This window comes from Colius striatus, chromosome 13 (assembly GCF_028858725.1).
Source record: "Colius striatus isolate bColStr4 chromosome 13, bColStr4.1.hap1, whole genome shotgun sequence".
NCBI lineage: Eukaryota > Metazoa > Chordata > Aves > Coliiformes > Coliidae > Colius > Colius striatus.
In genome coordinates, this window is record NC_084771.1 from 6969365 (window position 1) to 6982271 (window position 12907).

At 51.7% G+C, this 12907-nt stretch overlaps 1 protein-coding gene across 1 annotated transcript in view; it reads left to right on the top strand.

Moving 5' to 3' along the window:
- AR (androgen receptor) overlaps positions 1-12907 on the top strand; it is a 45646-nt gene that overhangs the window by 23895 nt on the left and 8844 nt on the right. Inside the window, exons 3-4 of the mRNA XM_062006499.1 lie at positions 6725-6841; positions 12258-12542. Coding sequence (XP_061862483.1) covers positions 6725-6841; positions 12258-12542 — 402 coding nt within the window. The remainder of the gene's footprint in view (positions 1-6724; positions 6842-12257; positions 12543-12907) is intronic.

The window sequence follows — 12907 nt, forward strand, 5'->3', positions numbered from 1 at the left end:
CTTCCTGTTCCTGGTGTAAGCCAGCAGACCCGATGGGTAGGAGTAGCAAAGGACTGGGAACTGCAGAGCAGCACAAACAGGTCACCTCAGAGGAGAGGAGAGTTACTAGATGTGTAGCTTTTGTTTTCTCACATTCTTTGGCAAATTTAATAGTTTCTTTGGCAGTAAGTTCAGACTGTATCAGAAGGTGCTACAGACACACAACTGCCTTTGGGGGGACATTGATTCCTCCTCCCTTCTGAAACAGGCTGAGGAAATTGTGAGGTTCCTAGCACAGCAGATCACTCTGGCTTTGATAAAATGTCTTAACAGATTGGAGGCTTTTGCAAACCAGTTCTTCCAGAAGGATGCTGGAAGAGTTAACTGAAAAGACATGAGTCTTTTCCTGATCTCTTTCTATCAACTCTCTCGATTTACAGACTCTCTCAAGATGTCCAGGTTATATATAGGCCAGCCCTAAAATGCAGCCTGCAGATTCTTCAGCTTTGATGTAGACTGCCTCACTTGCAAAGTGACCAGACTAATTTTTATCATCAAACTTGGCATTTCTTGCTCCCTTTCTGCCACTCTGCTCTGGTGCCCAAGTGCTGAGGCATCCAGACTGGGGCTTGCTGCCCCAGCAGCTCCTCTGCTGCCCAACGCACTTGCAGCCTGCAAAGGAGGGCTCCTCCTCCTCCTAATTCCTCTTTCTTACACAATAACAGTGATTTGGTAAACAAAAAGCGCATCCACCTCGGCACAGATTTTGTTTTCTCTCAGCACAAGTAGGAGGATGTCCCTATGCATGGCTGGGATGGGTTAAACACATTAGGTTTTTATCCTTGAGGTACCACATTTTTCCCTGAAACAGAAAAAGGCTTCAAATGTGACACACTTCTGAAACAACTGTCTCATCCCACCCAGCAAAGGGAGTAATTTTTGTGTCCCCTGCATCCATCCCTGAAGGGATCCCTCCAAGACTGCGTGAGATCCCACGGGCACCTTGGCCAGTTCAGAGCTGCCTCTGTGCAGCGCTACTGGCCACACCGGGCTGGGGTGCCTCGGGCTGGGGTGCCTCGGGCTGTGCTCCTGAGGGCTGTGCTCCTGAGGGCACTGCCTTTAAATGCAGGGAACTAAATGAGAAAAATAACACGGCGTTTAGCAAATTTCCTGGAGGGCTCAAAGCCAGACTGCTGTGCAGTCTGTTCTGATTCCCTTGCAGTCACCCTCCATATGGATGATGGTTCTGTGCTGAGGATGAGCTTTGCGCCATAGAAATGTTTCTGGGCTGGCTCAACGCCTTCTTGCCAGTTTTCCAGATGACAACAAGTTGAAGTGAACCATTTTCAAAAGCCATCACCGTGTTTTAAAATGCCTTCCTTAGCTCCTGGCTGATCTGACAGGACGCAAAAGAGTTGGGCCTGCAAAGGAGGTTGTGTGGTGCTGCAGCACCGTGCTGCTGACGCTTCAGTGGTGGGCTTCTCGCTGCCTTTTGGGCATCAGTGGCCTTAAAGACCCGTGGGAAGAGCAGAAGGTGGGATACCCAGACCTTGGGAAGCTCAGCCCCCCTGGCACAGCCTGCTGCCCACGTCCCACACTGCCTGCGGGTGGGATTGCTGTTCTCTCCCCGAGGCACCTCCAGCAGCCGCCCCCCGGCCCGGCGCAGCAGGGCTGCTCTGTGGGGCACCTGGGAGGTCAGTGCCCGCTTTGCTGGGTGCCCCAGGGCTGGCAGAGCTCTGCGTGGGGCTGCTGGTGGGGAGCTGCTGGCTGCTGCAGCCTGTGCAGAGCCGTGCCATCGGCTGAGGCGGCGGTTTGGCTGCAGACAGGCACAGGAGGTAAAACGTTATGCTTTTGTGTTGACAGAGCTGAGCAATTATAACATTTTCGCTTGCTGGATTTAAGCATCTTAAGAATAAAGCCTTTTTGGTTTGCACAGTCGCATAGTTGTTTACTTCTAGAGCTCATTGTTCTGCCTTGACTTGCTCCAGCCTTCTTGTTAGGTTGTCTCTCCCGTATGGAGCTGTGACCTGCCCATGCTGTTAGCTTGGCAACATATGTAATTTCCATGCCTGTATTTCTCTGGCCACCTAATGTGTTTGCTTGTTGGCTCCCTGGAGAGCTTCCTCCTTGCTCTCTCCCTGAGCCCGATGGCCTCCCCGGCCGTGGCAGGCGGCTGCAGTCGCTGCCCCGAGGACACGGACCGAGTGGTGCTGAGCACGTGCTGTGTCCCTGGGGCTGGATGCTTTCCTTCTGTTCTCTTCTGATAAATGCAGGTGACTATTACGGAAATGACTTTGCAAAGATAGTTTTTTTAATAGTGGCTTAGTGTTTGTTCCTGAAAGCTTCACAGCTGTGTCCTCTTAGATTATTTCTAGTGGAGGCATAAAGTGGGAACTTCCAAGTGCTCCCAGCACCAGACCCACAGGCTCAGCATTTGCCGTGGCCCAGCTGGTGATGGCCACAGGGCCAGAGGAGCACTCACTGTCACAGGTGACCCTGAGGGATTCGCTGCCTCAGAAAGCTTGGCTTCATCTCCCAGCTGTTAGAATTTGGTTTATTCCCTGAAACATGAAAAGACATTTAATGGATTTTCACATTCACGGTTGTAAATCTCACCCCAGACATTTGCACAGATTACTGTGCTTTCTGGAAGAGACAAGGATGGTAGGCACAACTCCTGGGAAACAGGCTTGTACTTAAATCCCTTCTGTGGATTGAGCAACTGATCCTTTTCCATAAATCTTTATTATGAGTTGAGACTGAGGAACTGCTCTTCCCCTCTGCTCCTGGTGTTCAGTGCAGTCCCAGGAGCAGAGCAGGAGGGCTGGGAGGTGGCAGAAGTGTGCAGCAGGCACTGGGGTGTTCCCAGCCAAGGGGCAATGGTGCAGCGGTGGATTCAGGGTGTGCAGGGAAGGAGGAAACTGCAGCAGCCTGCGAGAGCCTTGCACAGGCTGATCTCCTGGTTCCTGTGCTGGTCTGGCATAGTGAAGGGTGCCAAGTGCCCGTGACTGCACTTCTCACCTGTGCACAGGTTGGAGCTTTCCTGGGCACACATCTGCTGTGTCGGCAGCTGGGTGATTGTATCTGCAGCTGATGTCTGGACAACATCGCCACCATAGAGACAGACTGAGTGTGTGAAAATCAGGAGCAATGGGTGAAATAGGAGAGCACATTTAAAGTTTAGACCTGTACTTACAGATTTGCAAAGCAAGAGCCTGCACTTTGGAGTGGTGTGAGAAAGCTTCTCAGTTGTTACAGAGAAGAAAAATCACTTCAGTGTTAATAAAAGAACAGTGCATTTCTCTTTATTTAAAGAACAGCTGATTGTAAATGTCTCAGCTTGCTCTTAAATGAAGAGAGTAAACGATCCTTAAATTAAAAACAAGCCTGTGTGTATAGGAAGCTCCTGAAGACAGATGGAGACTGTGTCCCAGACACCTCAGTGTGCTCTGGACTTTTATAGCCAGTGGCTTCTCCTCCACGGGCTCGTGATGTGCTCAGGTGGCACAGCCATTCCTGTCCCTGTCAGGCAGATCATTCTGGCAGCTTGGAGAGAAGGGAAGGGGTGCTGGTGTGTGTCGAAGCAGAGGAGCTGCTGCTTGCTGTGGCAGCGCGTTGGTCCATGCCGGAGGTGATGAGTGTCGTGGTGCTTCAGCGCCCATGGGACGTGCACAGGGGGCTCAGGGCCTTTGGCTTTGCTGGGACAGTGATGTGGCGTGGTCCCTCTCCCACCTTGTGGGTTTGTTTCACGCACGGTACCCACAGATGGAGATAGCAGAGAGGAGGAGGCCGGGAGCTCAGGCAAGATGAGCAAGTAGCTTGTTCTCATGCTGAGCTGAAGCAGACCCATGAACAGCTATTGCATGGCCATTTATTTCCCCTTTGGTTAGCGGCTGACAGTGCCAGGCCATGCATGTGCAGTTAACAGAAAAGGGGTTCCTGTCCCATAGAGTTTGTTTTGTGAACCAGGAAGCAGGCCCTTGCTCTTTTAGCAAAGGCACTGTCCCGTGGCTGTGGGATGAGCTGTTGACTGCAAGTGAAAAGCTTGCATTCATCCCAGCCGGTTGGCCTAGGGGTGAGGCTGTCACAGACTCTCCCACGTGCCCGTGTCATGCCCAGCAGTGTGGGAGGGCGACAGGCACCGGACACCCGTCTGCTCGTGGCCGGCAGGAGATCGCGGCCTCCCATCCCACCCAGCAGTGCCCGTGGGAAACAGCGTGGCTGCCTCATGGAGCAAGGCTTGAACCCAGCTCCCCAGCCTGACTCGTGCCCCTGCTTCGCTTCCATGGGTGCCTGGGGGTCAGAGCAGTGAGGGACAGAAAGGGGCCGCGGCTGGTGCATGTTCCTCCTCTGGGCAGGGGACTTCAGACAGAGCTGTGCCTGACCCTGAGGTGTCCTTGGGGGCAGTGACTGTGCCACTTTCCCTTACTAAAGCCATTCCCAGGAGAGGCTTGACCTTTTTAAAGATTTTGAGCTATTATTGTTGCAAAAATGCTGTAGTTTAGACTAGGGAGGCAAGATAGAGCAGCAGCAGGAGCCACAGGGAGAACAGGAGGGTTGCACAGATGCTCCTGGGGCAGTGCTGCTGGCGGCAGCCCGATGGCCTCAACCAGAGACCGCGTTGGCCCTGTGGGCTGTGCTTGAGCCTTCCCAGTGGTCCCAACACAAACCATTGTGTACTGTGGCAGTCCTGACGGGCTCTAGAGCATCCCAGCATCATACATTCTCACAAGGCAGGAATCCTGCAGAGCAGCTGGAGGGAAAGGAAGGAGAGCAACTTCACCTTGCAGCTCTCCCTGCCCATGCCTGAGAAAGCAGGACAGGTGTTCTTGTTTGATGTGTGCTTGTAAAGAGGTCGAGTGGAGAGAGTGTGGCCTCAGCACTCGCTTCCCATAACACAAAAATAGCTCCAAGTAACCCAGTTTCAGCTGAAGCTGTTCATTACTCATCCTCCTCAATGAACTGTTGAAAGGGAGGCTGGTTCTTGTGTTCTCTGAGATTTGGTGTAATCACTGCCTCTGATGCTTGCCTGAGTGTCCTTAACACTCGTAATGAGCAAGGACAGTGGGGTGAGAAGAGGTGATGGTGGGGATGGCGTTAAAAGGGTTTTAGCAAGGAATCATGTGCTGCAGGTAATGCATTCTTGCCCCCTTCTGTCTCCAGACTTAACAGTTCAGGCACTGGGGGTAGTGAAATGATTAGCTAAAGCTGATGGGGTTGATTCTGGAGGCAGGAGGGTGATGGGGAAGTGACAGACAGAGACAGCGAGGTCTGTGGTAGTGGGTTGCTAAACATTTGCTGCTTTTTCTGATTGCAGTATCTTCAGAAGTTGTGGCTGTGTGTGTGGGAGGTGGGGAGTTGTTAAAGCAGTGCACCAAAATCAGAGCATCTCTTGTCATAGCTGGTGCACTAAGTGGTTAGATTCAACCTCGTCCTGTCACTGGATCTCTGATGACTCCAAAGGGCTACTGGTACAAGAATATAGAAACCAAACACTTGCAGGATGGTAAAGGTTAAGCTGGGTGCAGACTGGTTTCCCATCTAAGCTACTTACACAGAGTCTTGAGAGGTCTGTGACTGAGAATGATTTATCTTGGAAGGGTATGAAGAACATCAGATTAATCCTGATCCAGTGAGTTTAGACTTGACATGAAAACAGGCAATGAGTCAGGAAGGAAGGTTCATTCTTGGCATGTCTAGCAAATGAGGCAATGAAAATGAAGTCAGATGAAATCTGGAGCTCTCAGGGTTGCTCTCTAAACACGTGGAAAGGTGAGTCTGATACCGGTCAGTCTGACAATAAGCAGCTTCTCGATTTTCTGCTGGCCCTCCTGAGTGGTTGGACTTGATGATCTTAAAGGTCTTTTCCAACTGTAATGACTCTGACTCCACAATAAACCTGCTGCTACACAGGGTCTCCCAGGGGACGGGATGGCTGGTGCCAGCCTGGCACGAGCGGCAGGGCCAGGAGGGACAGCAGCTCCTCATGCAGTCAGCTCCTCAACCCCAGTGTCTGTAACCTGCAGACAGCAAACCCAATTAGTGTTACAGAGTGGGGTGAAAAAATAATCCAGCCCCCAAAACCCCTGTAAAGGGAGTTGTGGTTGTAGAGAGAAGGCCACGGTCTGGGGACTGTGCTCAGCAAACTGCAGGTAAGTGCCACGGCAGGAGGATCACGATGTGCTTTGAAGGCATTCTGGGAGCTCATCACAGCAGAAACCCGAGCACTAAATGTAGGACATTTGAAATGAGAACTAAACTATCCGTATTTTGCTACTTTTTAATTGCTGTCTATTGCCTACCTCTGCTGAGCTGCAGAGTGCAGAGTGATTGTTCTCCTTGGAGATCCTGGTCTGAAAGCCTCTGTGTGTGTGTGGCAGGAGGAGCAGTGCTGCCTGGCAGCGGGGAGGGCAGGCAGGGATGGTGCTGAGGTACTGTGGAACAGCACTGGCCACGTCTGTGCTTTGAGCAGCCAGCTGTCAAGCAAAGGGTGTGTGTCTGCAGTGAACCACTCCTGTGGCAGCAGAGGGGAACTGTGCTGCATTCCCAAAAGGTACCAACCTCCAACACAAACGTTCTGCTGGGGGCTGAACTGGCAAACCAGCACTGATGTGGTTCTCCTCTCCCTCTCTTCTCCTCTGCCAGTGTCAGTGACCTTGGTGATACTGAAATGAATGCATTTCTGCGCGTAAGCCTGGTCTGATCGGTACCTGCCACCCACCTGCCCTCTCCTCTGCTGTTGTAGGTAAACAGAAGTACCTCTGTGCCAGCCGCAACGACTGCACCATCGACAAGTTCAGGAGGAAAAACTGCCCGTCGTGCCGCCTGCGGAAGTGCTACGAGGCAGGGATGACCCTCGGAGGTACTGTCTGACCCTGCTCCCCGGGCCCCTGCCTGGGCTGGGGCTGCTGGGCACAGTAACAGTCAGAGACTGCCTGAATGAGGGAGCGTGGGGAGCTGTGGGCAACGTGTCAGGCTTCTAAACTAACCCAAAGGCTGCACATTTAATTGCACTTTTATTTGGGGTTTGGGAAACGTTTTTCCCCTTCATTTAAAATCTTGTTAATTTGAACAAATGTAAACAGCCACATGAGCTGAGTTCCCACTCACCCCAGGGCTGCTTTGGACAAAGCACTCCCATTGTAAGATGTTTTCCCAGGCAGAGAGGGGCATTTTTCTTTATAAAATTACAGCCCCAGTGCTTTCCTTTGCCAAGTGGAAGTTGCTCCTGCATTGCTGCTGAAGACCCTTGTCACAGTTCATCCACCTTCCAAAGCCTGGAGCTCTACCAAAACCTGACAGGCTGCCTGTATCCAAAATCTGAGCTTTTTTGCTCAAAATCTGTAAGTTACAATGTACATCACTGACTGGCTCATCTTGATAGGAGAAGGAGGAAGAAAATACCCTGTAAGTGGTGCCTCTTCACTGGCATTTGCAGCAGCACTCACAGTCTCAGCCACCTGGGCCCTGCCCCAGGTCGGATCTGGCTGGGCTGAGGGGGAGCACAGCCACAGGGGCTGGGCTGGGCTTGGGGGAGCACAGCTGCAGGAGCCTGGCCCAGTGCTGGTCCCATGGGCCTTCTGCAGAATGTCCTGATGAGAGGCAGTTCCTGGCTGCTGGTGGCCATTCATAGCTGTGGCTTCCCAGGAGGACTCCTCTGGGACCCTGCTCCTGTCCACCTGGGAGGGCTGAGGCTGGGATGCCAACACCACCCTGACCATGGGGTTGCTGGGCTCATGAGCCAGGTGGCAGGGATGATGAGCCAAACCCAGCTCTCTGGTCCACAGCCAGCAGAAGGGCTTGGCAATGCCATCCAAAACGAGCATGCTCTTGTTTTTGAGTACTTTTTTCTGGTGAGGTTTCCTTAAGTAGGAGAAGACATACATCAGCGTAACCTTCCTCTGCAGGACACGCTGACAAAAGCAATGCTAATACTGATAGCCCCCCCTTCCTTTTCTTTCCTTACACTCCTTGGGTCACCCTGACCCGTTCTGCCTGGTCTGTTTTACATTTGTTTTGAATGTCAGTTTAAAGGCAATTGTTAAAATGCTCATGCTATGGGTTTGCCCACAGTCGTTTCTCCCACAGCAGAGAGGCAGAGCATTTGAAAACCCTTCCAGCTCCAAACAGTTGTTTTAAAAAGTCTATTAATTGCCAGTCACTTGTAGGGTATAATAGAGCTGCCAGTGACCAGCAGCCCTGCAGCTCTCAGGATGCTTAATGGGAGGAGGAGGTGACACACCAAATGCCTTGTCTAGGGCTCTCTTGGCACAGAATAGCCATATGTCGAAGCACTTTGTTATTGATTGAGATCACTCTGACCTGCAAGCTGAAGTCCATTAAACAGAATCTTCTCTCCTGATCCACACTGTCAAACCAAAGGGAAAGGAGGGGGGAAAAAAAAGGGGGAAAAAAGAAAAGCTAAAGGCAGTTTTGTGTGCTCAGTTCTGCCAGTGCACTGTCGTCCCGCTCCCACGGCACCAACACCACTGCAGGCGCAGGTGCTGGAGCGCTGCAGGCCAGGGCTGGCAGCCTGCACTGCAGGGCATCCACCTTGCACCTCCAGCCTCCACCTGCATTCTGTCTTGGGGCAAAACCTCCCAAATCTGGGCACTCAGTGTGTTTCCTTGGTGGCGGGCTTGGAGAGCTGCTGCAGGAACTGCTGACAGCCTGGGAAAGCCCAAAGCATGAGTCATCCCCGTACTTAGTCCTAATTCGGATGCAGTTGCTGTGGTTAAAATAGAGCTTGGGTCTTCGCAAAGCCTTTGGTAGCAATGTCAGCATTTCCAGCAGGGGAGAATCTGACCCATTTTTGCCACTCAGTTGCAGCAGTTCATTACCTTCGGTGTTGTGATAGATGTACCTTATTTTTCATCTCTTCAGTCCTTGATTTGCAGCTGCTGCATCTTTATTTCAGCTTTGCTTTCTAGATCAGAAAGCTGACTACTTTTATTGAATAACTGTGCCTGCTGTATTTGCTGGCTGTGCCTCAACAGGGCATGTTGCTGAGTCTTTACCCTTCTCACGGCTCCTGCAGCCTCTCTCCCACAGGGAATGTCAGATCATAGAGTCAACAGCATCGGTGCTTAAAGGTGGTGGTGAGACACTCTCCAGGGCAGTGTTTTCCTGCTGCACATGGCAGAGGATCCTGTGCCAATGACCCATCCTGACAGCCCAGGCCTCTGAGGTGCGAGCTCAGGCTGCTGCAGAGGCAGCTCAGTGTTCATTGAACAGGGATCACTTTTGCAGTTGCTCAATATTTCTGCCTACAGCAAAATGTACTTTGCTTTAATAGACTGAGCTTATCAGCAGACCTTGACCAATCTATTCAGTGATCAGCCCTAAGTGTTGGTTACTGTTTTCCCATTATACCTTGTCTTACAGACATGTGTGGCAGAAGTAGTTTATTTTCTCTTTGCATTGATTATAGACATTAACTAGCAAAGGGTCCTGAACAACCCTTTATAAGAAACAAACCTGTCTGATGTTGTTTCAACACCTATAATTGCTTCTGAGGTATGTCACCTGGGTGATATAAAATCATTCAGCAGTATTGTCTGACTTTATGTCGTTGGAGGTTGTTAATTCGTGTGGGCCAGACCGACTCAGAGCTCTTAAACATGTCTGTTATACCAGTACCGTTGTAATTATCAACTAAAATTATCATGCCACACAAGAGTGATAGCTTGGCAGGATCTGGCTTTGACAAGCCACAAGTTATTGTTAATAAAAGATTTGAGGAACAGGATATAAGTCAAGTCCTGTTTCAGCTTCTCTGACACTGGCCTGCAGCCGAAGCCCGTGTGCAGTGCCTGAGGCTGGCAGGATTTCCCTGTCCTTGCTGATGCAAAAGCAATTTTCTTCCATGTGCCCAGAACTCCCCTGAGCCCAGCGCTCATGAGGAATCCGTGTGGGAGCTCAGAGGCTCCTTCACATTCCTGCAGAGCCCGAGCAGGCTCATGGCTCATAACCTGTGTCCCTGCAGTCCCCGCGCTGCTCCCACAGAGCCCTGTGCCGATGGACATCATGGTACCACAGAACCACCCCCCGGAGGTTCTGTCCTGAGCCCCCAGCAGAGCTGCAGGGGGTGACCCTGGGGCAGTGTTGGGGTTCCGAGGCAGCACTGTCCTTGCTCAGCCCGGGCTGGGCAGCTGCCTGGGCCCCATGTGCCTCCCCTTGAAGAAGCGTGTTGTACGCTTCTGCCTGGCTCAGCTCAGCCTCCAAGCAAAGGACAGCTAATGTCTTTAATTCCTATATTTTTATTTTTGCATTTGTTCCCAGTAGCTGCTGAGTAGGAGCTGCCACCAAAAAGGGGTTTTGTACACATAGCTGAATATAAGCTGCTCTTTAATTCTGGAGCTTTTCTATCTGGTCCCATGAGCATTTCATTGATCTGTGGAACAACTTCTGGAGCACAGACAAGGGCTCCTCTGAGCACAACAGTTACCATCCAGCCTCACTGCCCTCCAGCAGAGGGGGGTTTGGTTAATGGCTGGAGTCTCAGAGCCAGCGTGGTTGGTTGCTTGCTCTCTCTGACTTCACTCAATATTATTTAGTACTAGATACTTTAATTCAATTTTAAGAAAAAAGCCCCTAAACATTTAAGCCTAACCCTGTGTGTGTTTTGTACAGCATCGGTTTGGCTCCAGACCTGGTGCATGCTGATCATTGTGTCTTCAGAAGATACAGTTTGGTCTTCGTTTCTTCCGTTAAACCAAGGAGCTTTTCCTCCCCAGCAGCACTCCAGTCTCCACAGGTCCAGCGCCAAGCACGGCTCTGAGACGCAGCTTCTGCCTTGGGCTGAGTCAGCCCTGGGGCCTCCTTCTTGCATGAACACAAGGTCCTCTGAAAGCACAGGATCAGGTTCTGTGCTCCTCTCCCTCCGTGCTGCTTCCTGAGAACGCGCCTGAGTGCAGGTTCCAGGGCAGCGGGGCTGTGCCTGTCCCAGAGGCTCTCTGGGGAGGCTCAGCCTCTGGCTGCAGGTGATGGCTGAAGGTGTCAAACAGCCCTCTTTTCCCGTTACTCCCTTTATTTTTAGTTCTCTTTTCCCCTCCTTTTCCTCAGAGCAGCCTGTCTTAATTGCTCACACAGTAGATCTTCCAAACTACGTTGCTGAAAGATCAACCTTTTGAATTGATTTACAGAGCTGCACTTTCACTTGGCGTTTTTATGTCTTGCTGCTTATTTTTCTAATTACAGCTGGAAGGAAATTTGAGATAAATATCATGTAATGAAGGAGCCAAAACCCCAAGGACAATTGGTTTGATGTTATAGTCTCTGCTTGAATTAAGCAATTGGCTTTTCTTCTGTAATTAATTAGAGGGTTTGGAGTTGGTAAGGGGTGAAGGCCGTTCCCATCTGTGCAGGCTGCCAGCCTGTGTTGTGCTGAACACCAACATGCAGATACCAAACGAGGTGGCTCTGGCTTGCCGAGCAGTCTGAAGTCACCCATCTGAAGCTGCTTCCGTCTCTTGCTGGTGTCCGTGGCCACGAGCCGTGTGCCCAGGAGAGACTCTCCATGCCAGTGACACGGGCATGGCAGATGGCTGCCTGCAGTGCCAGCCCCACAGGCCCTCTCTGCTGGCATCACTCTGGAAGCTGGCTGGCAGACAAGGCCAGCACTGGCTGAGTCTTCTCCTCGCTGGTGGGCTGGCTGGGGAGACTCCAGGCAGCAGTCATGGGACTAGCTGCGAGCTTTGAAAGTGTATTTCCCATGAGGTGTTTGCAGAGCGCTGATCCAACTGGGAGAGCTTGGTTATGGGGCAGCAGGGGTTGCAGGAGCCCCAGGCAGGAAGGAGGCATTTCTCCTGATTGCAGCCCGTGTCCACTCTAGCCCTGGGATGGAACAATCCCACTTGAGCATCCGAGTGCAATGGCTTTTTCATTGCAACGTGACTGTCTACTGAGTTTATTTGCTCATGTTGCTGCACCTTTTAATTGTGTGTGAGCAGCTGTTTGAGCCGAGGCCCCTCTCCTCTCTTTGCTCCATATTCCTCTCCATTTCTAAGTGGGAGTTAAGGTGAGGTGGTCACGGTTGGGGATGTAAATGGTATGTGTTCTTTGCCATATTAGGATTAAGGAGCAAACGGATTTCCTTGTGCAGCGTGTGCTCTCTTTGGTCCTTATGTGAGGTCTGTGATCTGGGGCACTCTTTGGGTGGTGTATGCTGAGGGAGTAGCTGCTGCTGGCCATCAGTTTTCCTTTCCCCATAAACAGAGATGACCGAGCTGGAGGTTTTCTGGTTTTGAGCCTCATGCTGCAATGTGTCATTTCTGCAGCCCGCAAGCTGAAGAAGATGAGCAGCCTGAAGACACAAGATGATGAGGCAGCCAGCTCATCCAGCCCCACAGAGGAGCAAGCTCCCAAGATGGTGATGACACGCATTGATGGGTATGAGTGCCAGCCCATCTTCCTCAACGTCCTGGAAGCCATTGAGCCTGGCGTGGTGTGTGCCGGCCACGACAACAGCCAGCCGGACTCCTTCTCCAACCTGCTGACCAGCCTGAACGAGCTCGGGGAGAGGCAGCTGGTCTACGTGGTCAAATGGGCAAAGGCCCTGCCAGGTGAGGAAGAAAACTATCAGATCCTATCCCTTCCCTTTCACATCCCTAAAGCCCCTGCTCGTGTGGCCCGGGGCAGATCTGAGCCATGTCCCACCATCACACGGCGCCTCGGGCACCACCTCACAGGGCTCCTGTCCGTGTAGTATCTCCATAAAGCAGGCTGCAGCAGCATTGGGTTTGTCTCCTTTGAGTGGCTGGTTGATGGGAGAGGTGACTAGTGAGTGACAAAGTATGTAGAAACGTATGCTTTGGGGTCTGTCCCCACTGACAGTCTGTGGCACGCGGGGCTGTGGAGGCACACAGCTGTGGCTCTGCGTGGCAAGGGCTGGTGCTGGTCAGGGGTTCAAGACCTTGCTCTCTTCCCC